Below are 24,399 nucleotides of genomic sequence, written 5' to 3' on the forward strand. Positions count from 1 at the left end.
CATAAACAAAATACATTTATACTGTATTTTATATTTACCTATGTAGTTACCTTTATCAGTGCTCTTTTTCTTTGTGTGGATCTGAATTCATTTATAGTATCCCTTCATTTCAGCCTGCAGGACTCCATTTATTATGTCTTACAGGGCAGATTTGCTAGCATTGGATTCTGTTTTTGTTTATGTGACTGTCTTAATTTCTCCTTTTTGAAGGATAGTTTTACTAGATATAGAATTATTGAATATATCATCCTACTGCCTTCTGGACTCCATGATTTTTTATGACAAATCAGCTGTTAATCTTATTGAGGTTCTCTAGTATATTGTGAATTGTTTTTCTCTTTCTGCTTTCAAGTTTCTCTCTTTGTTGTTGGCTTTTAGCAGTTTGTCCATGCTGTGTCTAGGTGTGGATCTCTTTGAGTTTACCCTGTTTGGAGTTAACGGAGCTTCTTGGATACACAGACTAATGTTTTTCATAAAGTTGTGGAATACTTCTGCCAGCACTTCTTCAGATATTCCTTCTGCACCTTTCTCTCTCTTCTCTCCTGGAATTCCCATCATCTGTATGTTGGTATATTTGATGGTATTCTGCAAGTCTTTGAGACTCTGTTCATTTTCTTTCATTCTCTTGTCTTTCTTCTTTTCAAACCAGATCATCTCAATTGACATATCTTTAAGTTATGATTCTTTCTTCTGTAAGCTCAAATCTGCTGTTGATCCTCTATAGTGAAATTTTCATTTGAGTTATTGTATTTCAACTCCAGAATATCTATTTGTTTCTTCAAAAAAAAATCCTATTGCTTTATTGATATTCTCTATTTGGTGAGAAACTGGTCTCATACATTCCTGTAGATCTTCAGACACAGTTTGAACTTTTTCAAGATATTTGTAATAGCTGATTGAATAGCTTACTGATCTAGTAAGTCAAGTAAGTGTCTCTGCTTCCTCAGGGGCAGTGCGTATTGACTGTTTTATTCCCTATAATACGGCCATACTTTCCTGTTTCTTTATACGTCTCAGACTTTTTATTGAAAACTGGCCATTTTAATAAAATAATGTGGCAACTCTGCAAATTAGATCCCATCCCAACCCCCAAATTTGTTTTTCTTGCTGTTTGTTTTGTTTTGTTTTTTAGTGACTTCCCTAAACTAATTCTGTAAAGTCTATATTCTTTGCTATCGTGTGCCCCTGAAGTCTCTGCTCGGTTAGCTTAGTGGTCAGTTAAGAGACAGAAATTTCCCTTCCTTAAATGCCTTGAACCAGTCAGTCTCTGAGCCTCTGTGCAAGGGGCTCTGTACGTGTGTCTTCGGGCATGCCTTCAGTGCTCAGCATGCAGTTTACAACTCTGCTCTAGCCTTCATTCTTGTCTATGCAGAGCCTCAAGTTCATCCAGAGTTGACAGTTTAAACCCTTCTTAAATCTTCCCTGGGCATGTGTATAATCATGCATGTGTGTGGCCTTCTCGATTCCCAGGAATATACTGGAGCTTTTCAAAACCCCCGATGGACATCTCATTCTTTAGATTTTCCTTTTAAGTTTTTTGCTAGTCTCTGATTTTCTTGTTAAGTTTTTGGTTAGCCTCTTGTTTGCTCCATTTCTGCCTTGGGCAGCTGCCATGTTAAGTAACTGCCACTGATTATTTTCAATGGATGCTCTGTGGATAGGGTTTCTCCCTCAGCGAGTTCTGATTAAAGTCCAATAAAGACAAGCCCTAAGAAAGAGGTTTTTTGAGGGTGCTGCTGCACAGGTCAACTAGTGACATTTACTGGGGATGGGACTTTTAGGGTGCTTCAAATTCATTCTTTTTCCTCCAGTGGTTGCGAGGCTGCTGTTTATCAAAGGCTATGGCAGAGCTGGGGAGAGAGGGTGGAAATTGGGAAAGTTAAAATGTTACAAAGCATGCTGTTGTTGACTTAAAAAAATATATAGGGACAATGTGAGAGCTGTGAGTTAAGTTTTATTTGGGGCAAAATGGGGACTGCAGCCCCGGGAGACAGCGTTTCAGATAGCTCTGAGAAGCTGCTCTGAGGAGGTGAGCGGGGGAGTGGGGTTGGGGAGCCAGGTTACCAAGGAGTTTTGTAACAAAGGGCAGGTAGTCTGAACATCAAAAGATTATTGTTAAGTAAAGAAAACCAGATATCTCAAGTTAAGACATTTAGCGCTTTTCTATGCATGGGAAGATGCAAGAGTCTTGGCTCACTGAAATCATTCCTTTGATATGCACCTCAGCTATCTGGGTCCAGCATCCTGACACATCTTGAGTTTCCTCAGGGCTCACCACAGGGAGTGGCTGCAGTCTGATGGCTGCTAGATGGCAGGTATTCTTTTCAGCCCTGAGTTTCCTCGGCTCACATTGGAGGGCTGTGATCCTTGATGACTGTGACATCCTCTGTTTATTGATATAGCAGGAAATATTTCATTTCTCACGGTTGTTACTGAGATTCAGCCATTTTTTTTTCTTGAATAGATGCTCCTCAAATTGACTCAATCCTTTGATTAATTTTCAGAGTTCTGAACAAGTTAATTTTGGCATTCTTGCCATTCTTCTTGTTACTTTTATGGAAAAACAGATTCTTCAAAGGTCCTTATTCTGTTATTCCAAAAGTACATCCCTCTGTAACATGTTTTTTGGACTTGGTCATGAAAATTTGTCTTTCATTTATATAAAAATCTGCCTTACCTTTTTTAAGGAATGTGAAGAAAGAAATTTTGTAGCGCTCCTGAATAATTAGGATTTTTCTAATTTTTTGCCTTTGCAAACAAAATGACAACACTCTGGAGAGGTACATCTTTAGGTACAGTTGGCTATTTCTGTAAGATAAATTTATATACATGGAACTGCTATGTTTAATGGTATGTACATTTTAAATTTAGATGATTCCAAACTGCTTCCTCCTAGGATCTTAACAGACATATATGCGTGTAATATATATTTATATATAAGTGTAAATGTCATATGATGTATGATATCTTTATCTACTTACTCATTTGGTTAACCTGATGGAAGGAAGACTTCATTATGTTAGCTTGAAGTTTCTTGACAACTAGTGAGGCTGAATATCTTTTTAAACAATATCTCTTAACATAATAATATGGGCCATCTGAAGGTCCTCTGTGAATTGTCTCTGTTAATTTCATTTTTAAAAACTGATTTAGGGGAGTTCCTCCTAAATTCTAGAACATAGCCCTTTGTATATATGTCTGTGTATGTCTACATTTACCTTTCTGGCTTCTGTTTTTAGGGTCCTACTTAGGAAGGCATTTCGTACCCAAGATGATAAAGTGAAAAACAAGTTAAGTGTTTATTATAAACCTAGGTTTTTCTTTTTCCTTTTATGAACATTTTCTCCTTGCTCCTTGGAACTCTACTCCTAAAGAAGCTTTTATTGCCTTGGGGTGGCGGAAGATAAAGCTAAAACAAAAGGAATGTTTGCTCAGCTTTGAGTTTCAAATTACTTTTAAAAGTCCACAGAAAAAAAGAAATCTAAGAAGCCAAAGCATTTTGATTCACGAGAACATGGTTTTCTTCACAAAATGAAATGAAAAAACTTCCATCTTTTTCTAAGTTTATACAACTGAATTTATCTGTCCCTTCAAAATTTGGATCATTCACCTATAACTCTGGTGCTGGTGACTTTTGAAAAGTACTACTATAGCGGCTCTTTGGATTTTTTCTATGTTAATTCCTCTAATAAAGTTTCCTACTTTTTCTTGGGTCAATTTTGACCATTCATATCTTTCCCCCAAAAGCCATATTATATGGCAGGTGGAATAATGCCTATGCCCTTAATCTCCAGAGCCTATGAGTATGCTACTTTATGTGGCGAAAGAGACTTTGCAGGTGTGATTTAAAGAACCTTAAGATGGAAAGAGTATCCTGGGTGATCATGGTGGGTTAGTGTGAACACTAGTCCTTACAGTGAAACAGGAAAGCAGAAGAAGGAGTCAGAGCTGTGACTAAAGAAAAAGAAGGCAGCTGAAGCAGGAGAGAGAGTTGACCTGGTGGTGTTGGCTTTGAACGTGGAGGAAGGGACGTGAGTCAGTGTGGATCCTCTAGAGCTGGCAATGGCCTTCAGATGACGGCCAGTGAAGACATGGGGACCTTGGTTCTACAGTCACAAGGAAGTGAATTCTGCCAACAGCACAGATGATTCTCCCCTAGAGCCTCCTGACACCTTGGTTTTAGCTTGCTGAGACCTGAATCAGACTTTTGATTCACAGAACTGTTAAAATAGTGGGAAATGCTCATTATTATTTCTTAAGTATTGCAGAAGCATTTCTCTACTTATGATCTCTAGACTCTGAACATTTGACATTATAGTTCAGATTCTGAGTTAATCTAAAATTCCAGGTAGAATCATTTAAATTTTATTATACTGCTGGAAAAAGTTAGAATTCTGTGGACTATAACAACTTTTGCCCCCATCTTTCTTCCAAAATGGAAAAAAAAAAATAGCATATATTTCAAGCGCTCCAAGGTCCTGTGTGGCTAGCGGACACCACACTGGACAGGACAGGTATAAACCACTTAACAGTCTAAATTTCCAAATGTTTTTCACAACACGCAGGCTGTTACGTAAAGTAACCATAACAAAATAAGCTAATGACATACCTAGGAGAGATCTTTCGAATATCTGCTTTAATCAATTAGCTCAGCAGTCATTTACTGGGTGAGATTTAGTATCCAGTTATCCAATCCAGAAAGAACTTGAAAGTGTCTTGTTCTCCCTAAGTTTCTTTTGTAGCTATTATTCTCCTGGGCAAACTACCTTTTCAGAGATAAAACTAAGCCAGCTCTTATCAGAATTTACCTCTGAATGATCAAATTCCAAATTGGTGGTAGTATTAATAAAGTACTACTTGGCCTGTATCTCGTATAAAAACCCTGTACAAAATACATTTCCCCTCAATTATAGAAATTAGCTACCATTTTTGTGCCCTTTGGGACCGTAGACATTTAGACCTTAAGAAGACAGAGTCACCAGCGTGTGAGACAGAAGAAAGGACCGTCAGACTTCCCGCCCTTTCCAAGCCTAGCACATGGATCGGGACAATACGGGGTAAATGGATGAGACATTCCGTCACCAGGGCCTTACCTGGACAGCTCCCAAGCTGAGGAGCCAGGACTCTCAACACGCCTGTAGCCCATACACTTCACAGCAGCCCTGATACTCTTGTAAACCTTTGAAAGTTTTTAACTGACAGGAACAACATTAACCATTTCTTGTGTTGCACCAAAACCCGATGCTCATTCCTAGAGGAGCCTGCGGAGCCCTGCAGAGATCCCCACTTCGGGACCGAGGCACTTGTTCTCTCAGACGCGGGCAGCGTGGGCTGCCGCTGGCTCTCACGGCTTCCTCTCTGGAAACAGCCCCAGCCGAGGAGAGCTGCTTTGCCCAAGATCATGCCCCTTCCCCGGGGAACAGCTCCAATCCAGTGACTGGTTTGGGTGGACAGAGGACAAAGGCTGGCCCCCTTGTCTCAAAACAGACAACTGAGGGCAACACTGCTTCTTTGACTCCCCACGTATTGACCCTGAGGGCACTCCCCCAAAAGCCTCCTACCCGAATTCTCCAAAGTCCTGACCCAAGACAATTATTTACGATTATATGGTAAGGCACTCTTGAATATACTAAATACAGACCTATTCTCAAGCCACCTGGGGCATGCCCAGTCTTCCTTTCATAACCAAACATAGGGGAACAAGCCCTGTGCAGACTGATCTGAGGAAATGTCTCTGGAAACTCTGCCCAGCGCTGAGGATGGGGGGATGACCACAACAGGAGCTCGTGAGAAGCTCCTAAAACAGCAGCACAAGGGAAACACAGCCTTGTACCTGCACTGACTAACCTACAACCCCAGGTGGTAAAAGCAAACACAGAAGTATGAAAAGCGGGACTCTGGAAGCACAAAAGAGCGAAGAGATATGGGAACATATGTATATGTATAACTGATTCACTTTGTTGTAAAGCAGAAACTAACACACCATTGTAAAGCAATTATATTCCAATAAAGATGTTACAAAAAAAAAAAAAAAAAAGAGGGACCATCCAATCCTGTCTCAGGCCATCAGAGTTGTGAGCTACATCTTGAAATCTGAGGAGTGGGCAGTGGTGGGGGTCATGGCTCAGGGAAGGTCACTTCGGGGCAGAAAACATGGTATTTACGAGGCAGTTAGACTCCCGGGAACATCGAGCTCAGACAAAGCCTGATTAATCCTTCAGCGCTTCCTGTCATCCATATGGAATTGAAAACGACACCAATACCAGCGTAAACAAAATAGGATGAAGTTCAACAGAGTGCTTCTGTTTCATTCGATGATTACTTCAATGGTTTTCTCGGGGGTGGGCTGGGGTGGGGAGGAGGGAATCAGATTCTTTCTAAAAGCTGCCGGTACCCCAAATGTGAGCTGCTTTCTCTCTTGGTCATCCAGCTCTGGGGGAGGGAGGCAAGAGGGAAGGTGGGGCTCTAAAAATAGGGCCAGCTAGACCAAGAAGAGCAGCTTGTTCTCATGTGAAGGGGTTTGGCCTTTCTCTTGTCAGTAGGGATGGGAGTTATTACAGATGTTAACCAGGAAAGTAGCCTGAGTTTTACAGGAGCTTGGCTGAACAAGGCATCTCCTGCACTGGCCCATGCAAGAGATTATAAGGCTTCAACTAAAGCTGGGGTGACAGATTTGAGAGACACTTGCAAAGCACAATTCCTCAAACCAATACCTGCTGAGTCAGCACCTGGGCTGGAGTCTGAGCTCAGCTGGTATCTAGTTGTGCGGCCTTGAACGAGTCACTGACCCTCCACAGGCCCAGTTCTCATCCACAAGGGAGGCATCCACTTCACGCGCGCTGTGTGTCCTAGGTGCGTCGCATGTGTAAAGGGCTCAGCGTGGCTCCCGGCGTCTGCTACGCGCTGCGCAGACCCAGACCATTACCAGCACGCTGGGCACTTCCAAATCCAGAGCAGGAGGGTTCACAGGCAGTCCTGTGGTCACAGACCTGCCAGTGCTCTCCTGCTGGACTGTCCTTCCACTGGCTGCACTGCCCGGCGACTGCCCACAGACCTGGGCTAATTGGCTCTGAGGCCAGGACCACCACGTACGCCACGCCCGGGAGCGCCTGCGGGTTCGTACGCACGCCCTGGTGCGAGCTGCGTCTGCGCAGGACGGGGACGTACCTTTCTCTGACACGCACAAAGGGCCTCCTTGGACTAGATACGGCCGTGTCTGGGTATATTAAATCTTTCCTTCACTCTCTGTCCTTCTCTGAAAGATTCAATAAAACTTCTGGGTCCCCTGTGCTACGTGTCAATGGAGGTTATCTGTCAAGCGCCTGAGTTGACAGGCATCAGTGGGGACCCTGACCACAGAGTGGCTGGGAGAGAGGAAAGGAGGAAGGGGAAGAATATTTATTACGTTCCTACTATGCCTCATGCATAATATTTTCGTGACTTTTCTCTCATTAAACTCAATGGAAAGCAAGAACAGGGGTTGGGCTGTATTCCTAAATAGTCGGGCAGAACCCCCATAAACCTGAGACCAGCTGGGGGATTTGGACACAGGACAGCCAAAGGCAAAACGTTCAGGAGGCTAGGAAGTCTGGGGGTCACTGGTGGGAGGCCTGGCTCAGAGAAGCGGGAAGGGCAAAGCCTTTGGGAAGCCCGGTGCTGTGGCGATAGGAAGGGGGTCGCCTTGACGTCATTCGGCGACCCGGAGAAGACAGGACGCAGCTGGGCCCCGCCTGGTGACACTTTGGTCCCTCACAGACCTGAGTGACAGACAGCAAGAGGGCTCAGGTCTACTCGTTAAAAACATACATTTTAGTGCCACAAGAGGGGAAGGAAGCAGGCTGTACCTGCAGCCCCTGAAACAGACCTGGTTCTAGCCTGGCCAGAGAGGTCAAGCTTTATCGCGTCCAGGGCTGGCGTGCAAACACGGGGTTTCAGATTGTCAGAAGTCATTGTTAAGCAAAGAAAAGACAGAGGTGTTAAGTAGGTTCATCTATTCGATTCTGGAAACCAAAGAGGTACCTGAGGAAAACACATAATGATGCCACCACCAGGACCCCCGCACCAAGGAGGCCATACCCTCGAGCCCTTACTATGGGACAGGTAACTGCCCTTGAAGCAGCTGCTCTTCCTCTGTCTTCACAGGCGAGTGGTGAAGTGGCCTCGCTGGGTCATCCAGCAAGGCAGTGACGGAAGCAGGACCCTAACCCAGGCCTGACTCCAGAGCCCGGGCTGGGCAAAGATGCACCATCCTGCTCCCCTACAAAGGGCTGCAGTAAATGTGACTTCGACTTAAAGAAAAGTGGAATGAGGTCTTTGGATATCAAAGGGCAAATTCTGACCTTGTTCTCAATCCAAAAACAACTCATTTATTCAATGTTTTTTCGAGTAAGTGTTCCAAAAAGAGGCATTTTCTAGCTAATTGATGCGTCCCCAAATTTGTTTTACATGTTCTGTACTTCTCTGCAATCGTTCAGAACATAATGGAACTACCTGCTCTGCTTCAGGACTATCATGTCTCAACAACACCCAGAGGGACCAGTACCGGGTCATCTACCAGGATAACCTTTTGGCTCTGTAGTCCCCTCCCTCACCCTTGTGGGCAGCAGCAGCTCTCGGTCCTCTTGTCACCACGTCCTGCTCGAGTTGATTTGACCTCCCTCTTCTTTGTTCTACCCATTTGCTGCTTGTCACCTGCACTGGGGCTTTTCTGTTAGTGTTTCTTTCGTCTTGAAGGTCCAGAGTGAAGTCATCTCCAGGCACGAGCTGTTAACACACTAATGTGACTCGCAGGTTGTTTCTCAGTTTAAAATCTATTTTTTTTTTTCCTACAAGGCATTATAAGAAACTTAACAGTGGACACCCTTAGTGAAATGGGCTGGCAGAAGGAAGTGGGAGGAGAAAAGGGGGTTGTTTTATTTCCCATGTAATGCCTTTAATTAATTGGGGATTGTCTAATATTACACGCACTTCAGTTTTACCTTAAGAATGTCAACAGTGATTATCTGGGCAGGGAGATTTTTGATCTTTCTCAACATTTTTTATTTAAAAAAGCAACCTGATACATGCACCCCTATGTTCATAACAGCACAATGTACAATAGCCAAGACATGGAAACCACCTAAATGTCCATCAACAGATAAATGGATAAAGAAGATGTGGTACATATATATAATGGAATATCTCTCAGCCATAAAAAAGAACGAAATAGTGCCATTTGCAGCAACATGGATGGACGTAGAGAGATTACTATACTAAGCAAAGTAAGTCAGAAAGAGAAAGACAAATACCACATGATCTCACTTACATGTGGAATCTAAAATACGACACAAATGAAGTTAACTAAGAAACAGAAACAGACTCACAGACATAGAGAACAGACTTGTGGTTGCCAAGGTGTGGGGAGGGGAGGGGAGGGGAGGGGAGGGGAGGGGAGGGATGGACTGGGAGTGTGGGATTAGCAGATGCAAACCATTATACATGTAACGGATAAACACAAGCTCCTAGTGTACAGCACAGGGAACTAAATATATTCAATATCCTGTAATAAACCATAATGGAAAAGAAAAACAACCTGATAGATGTTATATAATGATATCTATGATATCCATACATTCATGTTAGTAACATAAATACATATACACGAATACAAATTTTAACATTGCCTATGGCAATAACTTAAGAAATCGAAATTTCTTTCCTAAGGGTCCATTATATGATAATACTTATATACTTCTGTTGTTAGAAATTCTAAATTCTCTTTGGAAGTAATGTCTGTGTATATGCGTGTGTCTATCTCCCCATATTTTAAAGTTTTTTAGTTTATAAATTAATAATTCCTAAGTATCTCTCGAAAAAAGTTCCTGGGGGTAGATGCTCCATTTCCAAAAATAATTTTGAAGAAACCCTTTGAGTTGCCAAAAGTGAACTGTCCTGTGGCACATTTTTTTATGATTGCAGCCTACACTGAGAAATATAAAATGGAACTTTCCAACAATTTTCCAAATATTATTTATTGACTAAATTGTGAGATCTCACTTTATATTCAGAATTTTCTTCAAAAAATTAAAATCTGTATAATTATTGTGTGTTAAAAGGCAAAGATACAGATATGAAACCTCATGGGAAGAAAAGACTATCTACAATCAAAGAATCATTGAAAATATTGACATTTACTTAATTTCTTGAAATTTGCTCCACTGCTTTGAAAAAAGACACTTGGGAAGTCTAAATGTTAGTTTTATTTCCCTGAAATGAAAAGTATACCTACTTTTGTGGGTTTAGCACATCTGATGAGATTCTCCAATTTCCAATATTACTGATCCTATCAAGCAGAGATTGTTAGAAAGTTTTTTGTTGCCACCACTGACTATTTTGGTTTACTTCTACTTCCCCTTGCTTCCTGACACTCTGCAGGAAGTGTGTTGAGGGAAACACACTGTGACTTCTCCAAATCCGGGTAGGTATCATCCTACTGTCTCATCACAGATTGGAAGCTCTTTATCTGGCCTCATGTCTCATTAAGCCACTGGACTCTTCACTGTCAGACTGATACAGTCTTTGTTGGAGCAGGGCAGGCAGGGTAATTTAGAACAGGGTATCAGAAAAGGAGCTGGTTCCTGACCATGCGGGCTTGCTGGGTCATCTAAAGCACCGGGGATGCCCTAGCAGCCTGGTGAAGCTGGAGGGAAGCCCGAGGGACTGATGAAAACAGAGCTTGGCACACAGTAGGCACTCAATGAACACTTGTTGAATAAGTGAATGAGATGCTTCTACTTCTACAACACAAGTTATTTGAACAAAATGATACAATCTCCTTCTTTAAGAGTCTATTTAAAAAGCGACACTGTTCACGTGGCTCTGGTCTGCAGGAAAACACGGACTGAGCAATAGCATAAAAGCAGAAGTCAGAACAGACACGCCAGCCTTCAGCTTTCTCTTTCCACAGGTATAAAATGATCGGGCTTCAATACCCAGAGGAATACTCTGCGGTGAACTCACTTTGGGATAACAAAACTCTGGTTAAAAAGTTGTCTGGGGAGGGGCTTCCCTGGTGGCGCAGTGGTTGCGCGTCCGCCTGCCGATGCAGGGGAACCGGGTTCGCGCCCCGGTCTGGGAGGATCCCGCATGCCGCGGAGCGGCTGGGCCCGTGGGCCATGGCCGCTGGGCCTGCGCGTCCGGAGCCTGTGCTCCGCAACGGGAGAGGCCACAACAGGGGGAGGCCCGCATACCACAAAAAAAAAAAAAAAAAAAAAAAAAGTTGTCTGGGGGGAATTCCCTGGCAGTCCAGTGGTTAGGACTCTGCGCTTTCAGTGCCAAGGGCCTGAGTTGATCCCTGGTCAGGGAACTAAGATCCCGTGAGCCACGTGGCGAGGCCAAAAACAAAGTTGCCTGGGGGGTTCAGATTTTAATTTTAGGAAACAAATTTAAGTCCTATGAATCTTCACCGTATCAGAAGATCACATCAATATTCATCTAAGCACAATAACTGACAAAGCTAAAGAGAAGTCATCTGGAGGTGATCTGCCTCTTCTACTGGCCAGGCTACTGCACCCCTTTATTATACAGATCACTCCACAGAAACCAAGAAGAGTAAATAGCAGCTTTTCACAGAATCCCTGAGCTTGAAAAGCCCTAAAGGTCAGCTGGTTCACTTAACCAGAACACAGCCAGAAACCGTACCTATGAAACACAGAACTATATATAGAAGTAAGATCACACCCCTCTGTGCCACAGTATGTTTTTTAAGATGTTAAGTCAACACCCCACTGATCTCCTAATCACAATATATTGTTTTCTGTTAATTTATTAAAAAGCACAGATATTATGGAGACATATCATTATTAGAACAGTATTTTCATACTAGTAGCATGACTGTACTGTGTGGATATTTTAAATTAAGGAAGACATGATAGGAATTTCAACCAATACGGCTATCTTTTTTGTCTGAATTTTTTTTTTTTTTTTTTTTTTTTTTTGTGCGGTACGCGGTCCTCTCACTGGCCATGGCTCACGGGCCCAGCCGCTCCGCGGCATGTGGGATCTTCCCGGACCGGGGCACGAACCCGTGTCCCCTGCATCGGCAGGCGGACTCTCAACCACTGCGCCACCAGGGATGCCCTTTTATCTGAATTTGAATGGAGGATTCTTAAAGTTAGTCTAGTCTTCCATTTAATACAGAATTCCTCTCTATAGCATATTTTTTATCTAAAAGATTACATAATAAAAGATGAATGCAGCAACTTTAAATATTTGTATGTTTCTAAATTCCACAGGAGCTGCTGAATATGGATTACTATTATTCTGTATTTCTTAAATAAACTTTTTCTAGATTTTGAACACACGGTTATGATATTTAACTATTATCTTTTTATTTTAAATCATTGCCAATGACTCTACATAGAGATTTGTCACACTGAACTTTAATTCTGTTAATATGATTCATAGTACGAAGCCTGTACTTAAAAACCTATTTCAGAATCAAGTTGTAATTCTTTTAGCTAAAATATAATAAGTACCTCTGGCTAAAACATACAATAATATGTATACACACAGCATCTAAAATGTCTTAACCTCAGAACTAATTTGTCAAATCCTGTCACAGAGCACCTACGCACAACTGAAAGAACACCTCAGCGTGAGCTGCCAAATAAAACGTGGTGGTAAAATAATCACAAAATCTACTAGAGTGACCATATTTCGGCAAGGAAAGAAGCTGGTGCAAACTTGATAAAAAACCCACATCTTAACGGGATTTGGCATCAGCACGATATGACATGAGAGGGGACTTTTGTTCTTAACAACAGTGCCACTCAGTGGCTGAACAATGGAGTGAACTGATAAACAGCATGAATGGAAGGTGGGCAAAAAGGAAAATGGAGTTTGGGAAGAGGCAATGATAGTACTGCAGGCAAAGAGATACTGCATTGCCATGGTAACTATACCTGGGAGGTCAGTTAGGGTCTGGGCAGGAACAGAAACCTGAGCATCGCTTCCTGTAACTACATCGCCTGGATTTCATAAGAAAAAATAATTAGATATCATAAAGAGGAAAAAAAATCAACTTTTCTTTCATATTTAATGCTGGAATACTTTTACTTATCAACCTAATTACTAAAAGTACAGTGAAACAGAAAATACAACACAATCTTAGAAAAATTAATATAAAATATTTTTTAAAGGAACTGATTTTTGAAAAGTGTTTCCTAAAAAGCTTTTGTGCCTGTTTTTCTTAGGGAACAAAACAAGTTTCTACTAGTGTAAAGTATAGGAAACTTTAGCCATCAAAAGACTTAGCTGAGCAGATTTCATTATGCTACAAATAACAGCATGATTTTATATTTTCTTATTTTTTAAAAAAATTCTTTATCCAAATTGATTTCCTTCTGCAACAGACAAAATTTATTTTTAACTAAACTTGAAACCAGTTTCTTCAGTGATAAGATAAAGACCTAAACAAGTTCTAATTTCATATTAAGTACTGAAAAGATTTCATAAGTTACCACATGCACTTATAAATGTCAACATGTAAAAATAAATCTGTGAACTGCATACCCTTTAAACTTGATATACTTATTACAGGCGAGATTTCATTTACAAATTGGACCTGTAGTAAATGCTTAAAATAAAGAAGTGTTCAAATTCAAAAAACAGAGGAAAAGGGGGGGAAAGGGAGTACATTTAAAAAATGCAGGAAAGAAAGGAAAAGGAAATACTGTGAAGCACTTGAGGTACACGACCACTGAGAAGGAAGATTTTTTTGGTTCTTTGATTTCCTTCCTGGATGACAAAGTTCAATATGAAGCACAGTTACTGTCGACAGAATCATCCCCTGGATAGATCAGCATCTGAAGCCCCATGCTATTTTGAGATTAACGAGCTGAAAAACAAGCCTTCTTAAAAGGCACCATATTTTCTATGTATGATAACGTATGATTAACAGATTTGCTTTCCCTGTAGCTTTTACACAATAGTAAAAAAAAAAAAATCAATTTTTGAATTATATAACAACCCTCAGTGCCTTGACCACTTGCTACCATTATGATTTACAGCACAGCCAGCTCATCTGGAAATTATTGGGTTGTAATTAGACCATTCCTATCAATTAACGGTACATTATATTACACGATATATATGCATTTATATTCTCCTATAGCTGAAATAAAATCTATAAATAGGTACATATGCCAAACAAGTGATAAACAACTTTTAGTGGAACGTCTCAAGTTCTGAATTTTCATAATATAGTTAACTCTCTATTCACTGGTGAATGGTGTGCCTCATTTTCCGTACATCTGAAAATTTTCAATTCTATGCTTGCTACCCATTTCACTCTGCTGCTTCTAGATCACCTATTCATGTATATTTAGAGACTGAGACTAATTTTAATATTGGATGTCACCAGGAAAATGATGGAGGATCACCTGTGCTCCCTCCTTCCTTCAGGACCCTGGCCCCAACAGAGACGCCAACAGCAGAAGGCATTTCAAGTGACAGATACATGAATGTTGGCTTTTCCGTAGAACTCTTCCCCTGTACAAGCACAGGTAATCGAGAGTTAACTAACCTATGAAAGCCATTAGGATTTCCAGCTGCGTAAACAACCACTTTTCAAAACAACTTTCAAATTTTCCAGCAGAGTACACTAAAAAGGCACTAAGTAGCTAACTCTGTTCTGAGATAGTCAGAAGTCCTATTCCAACACATGCCTTCTGAAAGGGTAAACACTGTGCTCGCTCATTGCCGGGGCCAGGTGACACACCTGCAGATTTGTCAGTGTCACAGCACAGCAGGACACCTGTGGGAAACACCAGCATAAACAACCGATGTTGGTATCTTTTACCAAAGGAACCGCAGATTTTTGGAGCTGGGAGGCTCCCCAGGGATCAGCCCAAACCTCTTATTTCCGGGTGAGGAAAAGGGTCTGAAAGCTTCAGGATTCTGCCCGTGGTTCACTGGAGAGTGAATGAAGGAAGGGGATCAACCTACCCTCGCTTCTACTGGTATAAACCTTTCTCCTTCCTTTTACTCCATTTTATTCAAAACTTCATGCAGGGAGGGGCATTAGCAGGACGATATACCTTTAATATGAAGGTAGACAAGCTTTTTGTAGGTTGACATGACAAGAACAAACCAGAAATAAAAAGGAGAGTTGCCAAACAAGACCACTTTCGCTCAGCGCAGGGATCAGTTACAAAATGCCCCAGTGATGCTCATGTTCCAAATACTTTGCTTAAGTGCTCTGTTGTTTCCTTATAACTGGAGACTTAGTTTTCATCAATTGTTCCATCCTCATGCACTTCCTTTCTCACTTACTGTGATATTAATACTTGACATTTCCTTAGAGACACAACTTTATATTTCTGTAGTCATTTGGCTTGGTTCCTCAGAAAATTTAACGGCATTAAGAGATTCTCTGACTCACTTGCTGCCATTAGTTAGAATTACTACTGACTACAGCTTGTTATCAAAGCAATATTGAAATCATATTTGTTTAGAACAGTAAAACAGTACAATTAAGAAATATATAAAATAACACTCATTGCCATCCTGGAAGTGGGCATGTCTCCTGGCATTAAAATACATTTACAATATGTTAACGATCTGAAGTCTCCTATTCTTTAAATCATGTGTGATAGCTCTACATTGAAAAGAGAAGAATGTAATTTTAAGAGATATTCGTATGTAAGGTAAATGGAATATTTTAATAGAAATTTAAATACTAAGTATATAAAGTCTAATACTTCATATAGGCAATGATAGATAATATGATGAAACTAACAGAAGAACGCACACTCATTATTGAGTAACTCATTATTTTCTATCATTGGAGAAGAGTCCATTTAACTTAAGTTCTGACCAGTTTAAATGCCAATAATTTAATTTTTAAAATAATTTTGGATGCAATCTTCTTAAACAGAGTATATGGAACATGGTTTAAGGTCTTCTTACTGATTCAATATTACTATTGTTATTGTCAACACCTGTTACTGAACTTGGCTATGATCCAGGGACACCTTTAAGACACAGATGAGGCAGGGGTCAGGAGGGTATTTGCTCTGACACTAACTGGCCACAGACACTATGCTTTGTGAGGCCTTAGGATTGATTTTTGTAGATTTTCTGCCATCGTGTTACTATTTCTTGTTTCCATAGTATAGACAGCAGAGTCCCATCACTAAAAATAAATGTGGCTGTTTCTAATCGGCTATGAGTAGGGGTACTTAATTCATACGTCTTTGGAAATAAGTAGAAAATAAGAGAAAAAGGTTCTGAGTAAGAACCTGAAGAGCTCCCTTATGAACAAAACACCGGAGGCAGGTGAAGCGCTTGAAAGGCCCTGAAATGGAAAGGAGCGTACCTGAGTCCCAGCAGCAGTGCACATTCATCAACTGAGAGATCCGGCTCTCACGTTCTCTGGTTCTCTCAGTGCAGGGACTCAGACACTAATTCTGAGATATTCTGCCTGAGATATCCTGTTTGGCCTCTTCCCCGCTTTGGGCTCTAGTTTGTTTTCCTTGGAGGTAAAGCAGCTGGAAGAGGGACTGCAAGCCTGGTGACCCTCTTCCTCCAAACCAATGGCACGGACAAATGCCTTGACTAGCAGAGCCCAGGGTACCAGACCTTCCCATCTCAGATGCTCTTCTAGCCAGAAGCATCACTATACAAAGCTAGCAGAGATCTCGGTCAACTGACCTCAAGTTCCGTGCTGTGATAGTTCACGCCATACTCTGTGGGCATCACCAGGACACAAATGCAAGTATACTAAGGTACGGATGTTAAAACAAGTACTTTAACAAATTACCTCATAAAACGTTCTTAAGAACAATATAGTATCTGATATTGCCATTTAAAAAGGACCTACTATAACAGATTTAAAAAAATTAAGTCTTGCACTAATTTCTCTTTCAAGGATGGTGATTCCTCATAGGCAGGTGAGGAAATCCCAGGCTACCCTGCGAGTGTTTCCTCTAGATTAACTAGTATTTTCCCTTACCTTTGTTCAGCTGCACTGGCATGCTTTCCGATTTCATCAGCCTCTGCTGCTGCTGCAGAGGATGCTTGGGGGCCTCTACTAGGGTCCTGGTGGGAACCACAGCCGGGGAGGAGGTACCGCCACTGCCTCCCGGTACTGGGCCATCCGCACCACCCGGGGCCATTGCCGGAGAAATCAACTTTCTTCCAAAATTCATCAGGCTAGTAGAGACCTTATTTATATTCAGGGGAGCACCTTTGGCACTGGTCCTGTAAAAAAACAAATTAGGTGGAGAGACATTGTTTAAATTAGAGGACAACTCTATTTCACATGCTCTGTTGATATAAAAACATACCTTACCTGCTTTGAAAAAGGTCTAGATCAGCTACACGAAGTGAGGCGTGATAATTTCAAAGTGACCACAGAATAATAAAGCAACAAGATTCTTAAAGATGTGGCTTATGGAAAATAGTCTTTTTACTTTTCATTCATTCAACAAACAGGGCCCATTATAGCCAACACTGCAACTGTCCAAAACAGACATAGTTTCCCTCCTGGAGATTCTAGAAAATACATGCATCACATAATCACATAAACAGATGTATGACTAAAACCTGTGATGAGGACTCTGAAGGAGAGGTACAGGGCTGGGTGAGTCTGGGGTAACCCACAGAAGGGGACACCTTGAAAGCCAGGCTGAGAATAGATTTCCCACAAACTCTGGCCTGTGGGAACAAGGCCATATTTAATCTGACTTTGAAAAATAAATGTATCTGAGAGCCACGAAGTCAGTTCATAGAAGCACATCAAGGGCTCTGGTCCACGAGAATTGAGCCCACCCTCACCCCACACTACTGCCCCCGCGTTCCGTATCCTCCTTCCCCACGTCCCTGCTTTACTTTTCCTGATGGCGCTTTGCATCATCTGGCATACTACATATTTTACTTATTTGGCTATGATCTGTCCACCTCCCCCAACCCCCACAGGAATAAAAGTTTCATGGAGACAGGACTTGGGTCTCTCTGCCATGTTGCCAGTTGCCTAGAACATAACAGGTGTTCTAGAAATATTTGTTAAAAGGCAGCTGCGTCTACCTGTAGTCTAAGCCTTTTCACCTATTACCATGGAGGAAGCGTCCCTTGCTCCTGGCCACGGCCCGCCTCCCCACGTGCAGGGAGATCCCATCTGCTCTGACCTTTGGAGACTGTTGCTCCTGGATCTTGCTCTCCTCCATCACCATTTCCCCCTTTCTACCGTATCTTTCCCATTAGCACACAACCGTGGTGTGTGTGTGTGCGCGCGCAAGCAAGCGTGTCTCCCAGCTTCTCCATTGAACCCTCATTCCTTCCTGGTTACCATCCTACTTCTTTCCCTCCTCACAACGCATCTTTTCAGAAGTGTCTTAATGTGCTATTTGTGCTTCTCCAGTCCTGGCCCACTAAGGTCTGGCTGTGGCCTCCTTGCCATCACTCTGAAACCACCCCGGAGGTCACCAATGACTCCGCAGAGCAAAGGTCCATCCTTACTTCACGCCACGTCTCAGCAGCAGTCAACTCCCCTCCACTCCCCGCTCCCTCTCAGACAGGTCCTCTCTCGGAAACCAGGGTTTGCCAGCCCCCGTGCTCTGTCTGGCAGATAGAGGACACCAAGTCAACATTTGCTAAAATGAATGATTACTTCCCAAATGATTCATCATCTTGAAGCATCTCAGGGCTATTACGTGAAAGACCAGTTATGATTATAAAGTATTTTAGTTGTAGGAGGTTGACCACGTCAATATCAAAGTTTGCATTTTTACTGCCCAATCATTAATAGAAGCTTGTTTTCTAGCATTTAGCTTCTTTTTCATAAAAGTAGAAAACTGAAAATCAAGTTTGAGGGATCCACTTGTTATGATTTTAGTTACCTTGAATTTTGCCATCATTTCCTCCTCTCAGATCTACCTGGAAGCACTTACACGGTAATTCTCCTACTTTTTATATGACAGCTGTATCCCTGCCATTACTAGATAGGGCGCTAAAACAGAACTGATCCAGAGTTCTGTAATAAAAAGCAAAGAACACTATGCTTCTTCCTTCCATAAAGTCTTTAACGGTCCTAGCTAAGATCATGGGCTAGGTATGGGAAACTTATATTGCTTCAGAGATTGGACAAATCAAATTTAAAACCTGGAATTTGCTTTATAAAAGAAACGAGCTATTCATTTATAACGCATGAAATGTGAAAAAAAATCCTTTTTCAAACGGTTCGTTTTGCATCATTTCATCTTTAAAGAACAAAGCTATTTAATGTCCTTCCAAAAATTATTGAAAATAATGTTTCCTAATGGAGGTGAGGATATATAGTGATGATGCACCACTTACTTCCAATTTTTATACGCTTCCTAAGGAAGTAGAGACCTCTCAATGTACAGACGCTACAGCTTGGCAACAGAGAAGGTGCTCAATACATGTTTATTGAGAAAAAGAATGAATGACATGTAAAGAACTCATAAATTCTGGATTCAGAAGGCGTTCACCTCTGGCACTGCAGGGCCCTCAGCAGCCTGCGTGCATCCCCCTTTCTCGTGAGTCATAGTGGAAAGAAGAGTTATTAGGATACTGAAGTTCCACTGCATTTTAGTTTTGCTTGTATGCAAGTCAAGATTCATAATTCACGGATATGAAGAAGCTATAATGTTGTTACCCTTTTTTTATAAACAAAAATGTCCTAGTCAAATTCCCATATTGCCAGTTCTAAAATTCATATGTTGATAAAAGTACTAAGAAACTGCTAGAGCATTATCAAGAGACTATGGTTAAGGCATCTTCATTACTACTAAAAACCATGAAAAACACACAGATCAAGCTCATGCCGAGCCATTTTTCATCTGAATAGCTCTTAAAAGAGGATGAGCACTGTTTTCCTTTTTTGAACGTTTTTTCTTTTCAACCAATTTCCCCCTCATCCACTACTCATGCTTCCAGAAAAATAAGAAGAATTTTGAAAACAACTATTGAAGGTGACTGTATTTTCAGACAGAAACAATTATAACCCATGTACTTCTAGAGCAAGCATGCTGAGCATGCTGCCCACTGTTTGTGTTTCAGGCATGACAACTTTTATGACAAAGTTAGCTAAGAGAGATCTTAAATAGTAGCAGCAGCGGTCTTCCCAAGACAGACTAAACATTCTGCAACAATTATTATTGGCTGTTAAGTCACGTGTGCTAAATTAATGAAAATTAATGCAGGTGTCAAGAGATCTGACGGACAGTGAGGACCAGGCTGGGCTGGATTAAAGATGGAGGCAATGTGTAAATAGTGTTAAAAGAAATGCTAAGAGGGCTTTGGAGTTAACAAGACATTGAACACCAAATCTAATGAGCAACTGGCTCTGTGTAATCAAAGTCTTTCGTTACTGTCGTCTACACTACATACTGTTATTAAAAACAGTACCACCTAGGAGGGATTGTTTGGAAATTGTGCCAAGAACTTTCTTTTAGCGCAGTTTTCTTCAGTGGGTTAAATCAGCAGCAACAGCGGCATCTTCCTGAAGATCCATGAATCCTTCGAAATACCTGTACCAGAACCCAACCTGGCTTCACCGTTGGGCCCTTTCTGTACCGTTTCTGAAATTCTGAAAGTGGGTGACTCTTGCTGCCTCTTCTACCCTCTTCCTGCCAACTTGATCTCTTGCAGCCTGGCTTTCTAACCCACACTCTCTTTACTGAAAGAGCTTCTAGGGTCTCCAAAGCCTTCTTAATTCCCAGGATCATAAGCTGCTCTCATTCAACTTCTAAAACCTTTCTAAAGCTTTAAAAAAAAAAAAAAGTATCTCCTCTGTAAAAATTCTCCACAACCTTCTTTCCTTTCCTGGTATCCAAATCTTTTCACCACTCTGATTTATTTCCTTCTTACCTACAGATTTCTTTCAAGTCTGATATTAAGTGTCTAATATTTGTTTATTTCACTCCTCTTGCAATAAAATGTTGTTAGATGCTTGTTTATATTTTTGTCAAATAATGAGTTTTCAACTCATTTTTAATTATTTTATCTATATTCCCAAAGGTTGAATGCTTGGTTTATTCATTCATTCATTCATTCACTTATTCATTTTCTCAATAAAAGTTGTTGTTTTGTTTTGTTTTTTTTTTTTGCGGTACGCGGGCCTCTCACTGTTGTGGCCTCTCCCGTTGCGGAGCACAGGCTCCGGTCGCGCAGGCTCAGCGGCCATGGCTCACGGGCCCAGCCGCTCCGCGGCATGTGGGATCTTCCCGGACTGGGGCACGAACCTGTGTCCCCCGCATCGGCAGGCGTACTCCCAACCACTGCGCCACCAGGGAAGCCCCCAATAAAAGCATTTAAAGCTGCACATTGCATCTGATTAAAGCAATAGCATCGGGACTTCCCCGATGGTATAGTGGTTAAGACTCCTCACTCCCAATGCAGGGGGCCCCTGCACGATCCCACATGCATGCCGCAACTAATTGTTCGCATGCCACAACTCAGGAGCCGGTGAGCCACCACTAAGGAGCCTGTGAGCTGCAACTAAGGAGCCCGCCTGCCGCAACTAAGACCCAGCACAACCAAGTAAATAAATAAAATAAATAAATATTTTTTAAAAATAAAGCAATTGCATCAAAGATTTTCCCCCACATTTTCAAATAGTCTGTTGATCCAATTGTTATTTAGATACATTTAAAATTTTAGACAGTTGGGTTTGTCTTAAGTATATTACTCATTTTGTTTTATTAAATAAAAATAGAAATATCAGAAGAATGGAAGTGGGGAAATATTCTGATTTTTCAAAAGGACTGTGGAAACCAAACTGTAAAATAGACTGGTTTATACAAATATTTTTACTAATTACTTGGAAATGGTTGTGTTTATTACAAGTAGCCATTCTGGTTCACTAAAAACAAGTCATTCTAAGACAACTTTATTTCTTATCTGAAGCGCTGACCTCTGTTGGATTTTATCAAGGTGCAGTGGATATAATGGAGGATAATACACGCTTAGTTATAGCTGAACAACTGTACCTCACGTGTACTGCTGAATGTTCTAGCACCCCTCTGGTGACATGTGTCTCAGACTTGGTTCACAAACCTCCTCACCAGTCCTTTTTTTTAAGGTCATAATCTTCTGTCACCGAATTACGTAACTTGGAAGAGTTATTTAGCCTGTTGTCTGCACCTTAGTTTCCTTATCTTTAAACCATGGGGGCTGAGTTATATGATATTTTGTGTCCCTTTGAGATAGAATATCCTATAGTCTTAAGACTTGAAGCAAGAGAACATGGGCTTATGAATTTTAGACCAAAAGCTGCAGAGGCACCCAATACATCAGATAAAATAATCAAAATTTAAAATACTCTCAACAGGGTAGCATGAGAAATAAATGAAACAGATAAAATTTAATGAAGATAAATAAAAGCTTATGCACTTAGGTTAAAACTTTTGACAACTGCTCATTACAGATAGAATAGGGAGGCAAGGATTAACGTGAGTTCATATTAAAAAAAAAAAAAAAAAGTCAAGCTCCCAAACATGAATGTTTTGGTCTGGTCTACAAGGCTAATCCGAGCCTATAATGATGTTGCAGGAAAAAAATAAGATTCTTGGGCTGCATTAATTCTAGATGAGTGAACTTCTGGGTTTCCAGACCAGCGTGTAAAATGCTTGGAAGTCTTTACACTGTCCTAACAACAAGTAAAAAGCTGAACAAACTGAAAAAAAAAAAAATCAACAGTTTTTTCTTAGATCCATAAGAGAAGTGAGGTCAAAGGGCAAACTGTTGTCACCCAGATTGGAGACAGTGACGGGTGAATACTGAGGATCACGACCTACCAGAGCAGAAACCCACAGGAACCAGTGCTGGGGTAGGGAAATTGGAACTGTGGCTGAATTGCTAGAAGCTCGGTGTGGACAAACTTGAGAGTTAAAATCTCCCAGGGGACCCAGTCAGGAGGGTGGAGGGGCAGCCCAAACTTCAGCGAGTTTTACCTTCTGGAGCTCTACCAGGTTCTCATGGTAAATATGGGAGGAAAATTGTGCTTCTGGCAGGGGTAGAGGAAAAGGAACCATTTGAAATACACCAGAGCATCTTGTTCTTCTCCCTCAAGAGAAATATTTAACCAGAGTCCAACCTACAGGGACTGTTGCCGAGTCTAACGGACCTTGGGGAAGGCAAGTACCCACCCCCAGCCCCCTCTAGCCGTCCTGTTCCACCCGACATTGGTGGGGGCTGCAGCTGAGAGGCATGTGTCAAGTTCACAGTCTGGAAGCCCAGGCTCACTAAAAGACTGAGACCTAATCATAGGACCATAGAATGCTTCCTTTCCTCCACACCTTATCACCACATTACTAAAGGCCTATTTCTGGAGTTCCTTTTACCCAGTACAACGTGTCCAACTATAAAAAAAAAAAATTAAAAGATGTACTAAAAAAGCAAAAAGCATAGTTTGAAGAGAGAGAGCGACCAAGCTTCAGAACCAGACTCAGATATAGCAGGGATGCTGGAATTATCAGACTGGATATTTAAAATCACTATGATTAAAATGCTAAAGACTCTAAGGAATAAAGTATACAGCATGCAAGAACAGATAGGAAACATAAGCAGAGAGGAGGAAATTCTAAGAAAAAAAAAAAGAAATGACAGATAAAAAATACTGTAACATAAAAAAAGAATGTCTTTGATGGGCTTATTGTTGATGGACATGGCTGAGGAAAGAATCTCTGAGGTTGAGGATATTTCAATAGAAACTCCCCAAGCAAACAGAAAAGACAGAAAAAGCAGAACAGAATATCCAAGAACTGTGGGACAACCCTAAAAGATGTAACATTCACATAATGGGAACACCAGAAGGAGAAGAAAGAGAGAAAGGAACAGAAGAAATACTTGAAACGATGACTGAGAATTTCCCCCAAATTAATGTCAGACAACAAACCAAAGATCCAGGAAGCTCAGAGAACACCAGGCAAGACAAATGCCAAAAAAAAACTATGCTTAGTCATATCATTTTTAAACTATGGAAAATCACAGGAAAAAATAAATCCTGTAAGAAGCCAGAGGAAAAAAAAACAGCTTACCTATAAAGGAGCAAAAATAAGAACCACATTCTAATTATCCTCAGAAACCACGTATGCAAGAAGAGAGTGCAGTGAATATGTAAAGTGTTGAGAGAAAAAAACACCAACCTAGAATTCTGTACCCTGTAATTATCCCTCAAAAGTAAATATGGTATCTATATATAGTAAGTATATATTAACCTCTTATAGGAAACACATTTTCCGTTAATAGTAAATATAATATGTGGCTAGAAATACTAGCTGACTGTCTACACTGCAGGAGGTAACTAACTGTACAATCATGGCAGACTGTTTTGGTGATGCATTAATTTCTGGCAAAACTGAATTCTGTGTCTATAAAATGGAGTGGAACAGTAGG

At 41.2% G+C, this 24,399-nt stretch overlaps 1 protein-coding gene across 9 annotated transcripts in view; it reads right to left on the reverse strand.

Annotated features, from left to right (window-relative positions):
• Positions 1-24,399, reverse strand: part of TBC1D5 (TBC1 domain family member 5) — a 553,958-nt gene that overhangs the window by 61,711 nt on the left and 467,848 nt on the right. For 8 of the 9 annotated variants that reach the window (XM_055078836.1, XM_055078755.1, XM_055078770.1 and 5 more), the window contains 2 exons: positions 16,994-17,241; positions 12,942-13,007 (listed from right to left, as the gene is read on the reverse strand). In XM_055078836.1, the coding sequence (XP_054934811.1) occupies positions 12,942-13,007; positions 16,994-17,241 (314 nt within the window). The remainder of the gene's footprint in view (positions 1-12,941; positions 13,008-16,993; positions 17,242-24,399) is intronic. The other variant, XM_055078808.1, reaches the window with a different exon arrangement.

The sequence above is a fragment of the Physeter macrocephalus genome, chromosome 1 (assembly GCF_002837175.3).
Source record: "Physeter macrocephalus isolate SW-GA chromosome 1, ASM283717v5, whole genome shotgun sequence".
NCBI classification, from domain to species: domain Eukaryota; kingdom Metazoa; phylum Chordata; class Mammalia; order Artiodactyla; family Physeteridae; genus Physeter; species Physeter macrocephalus.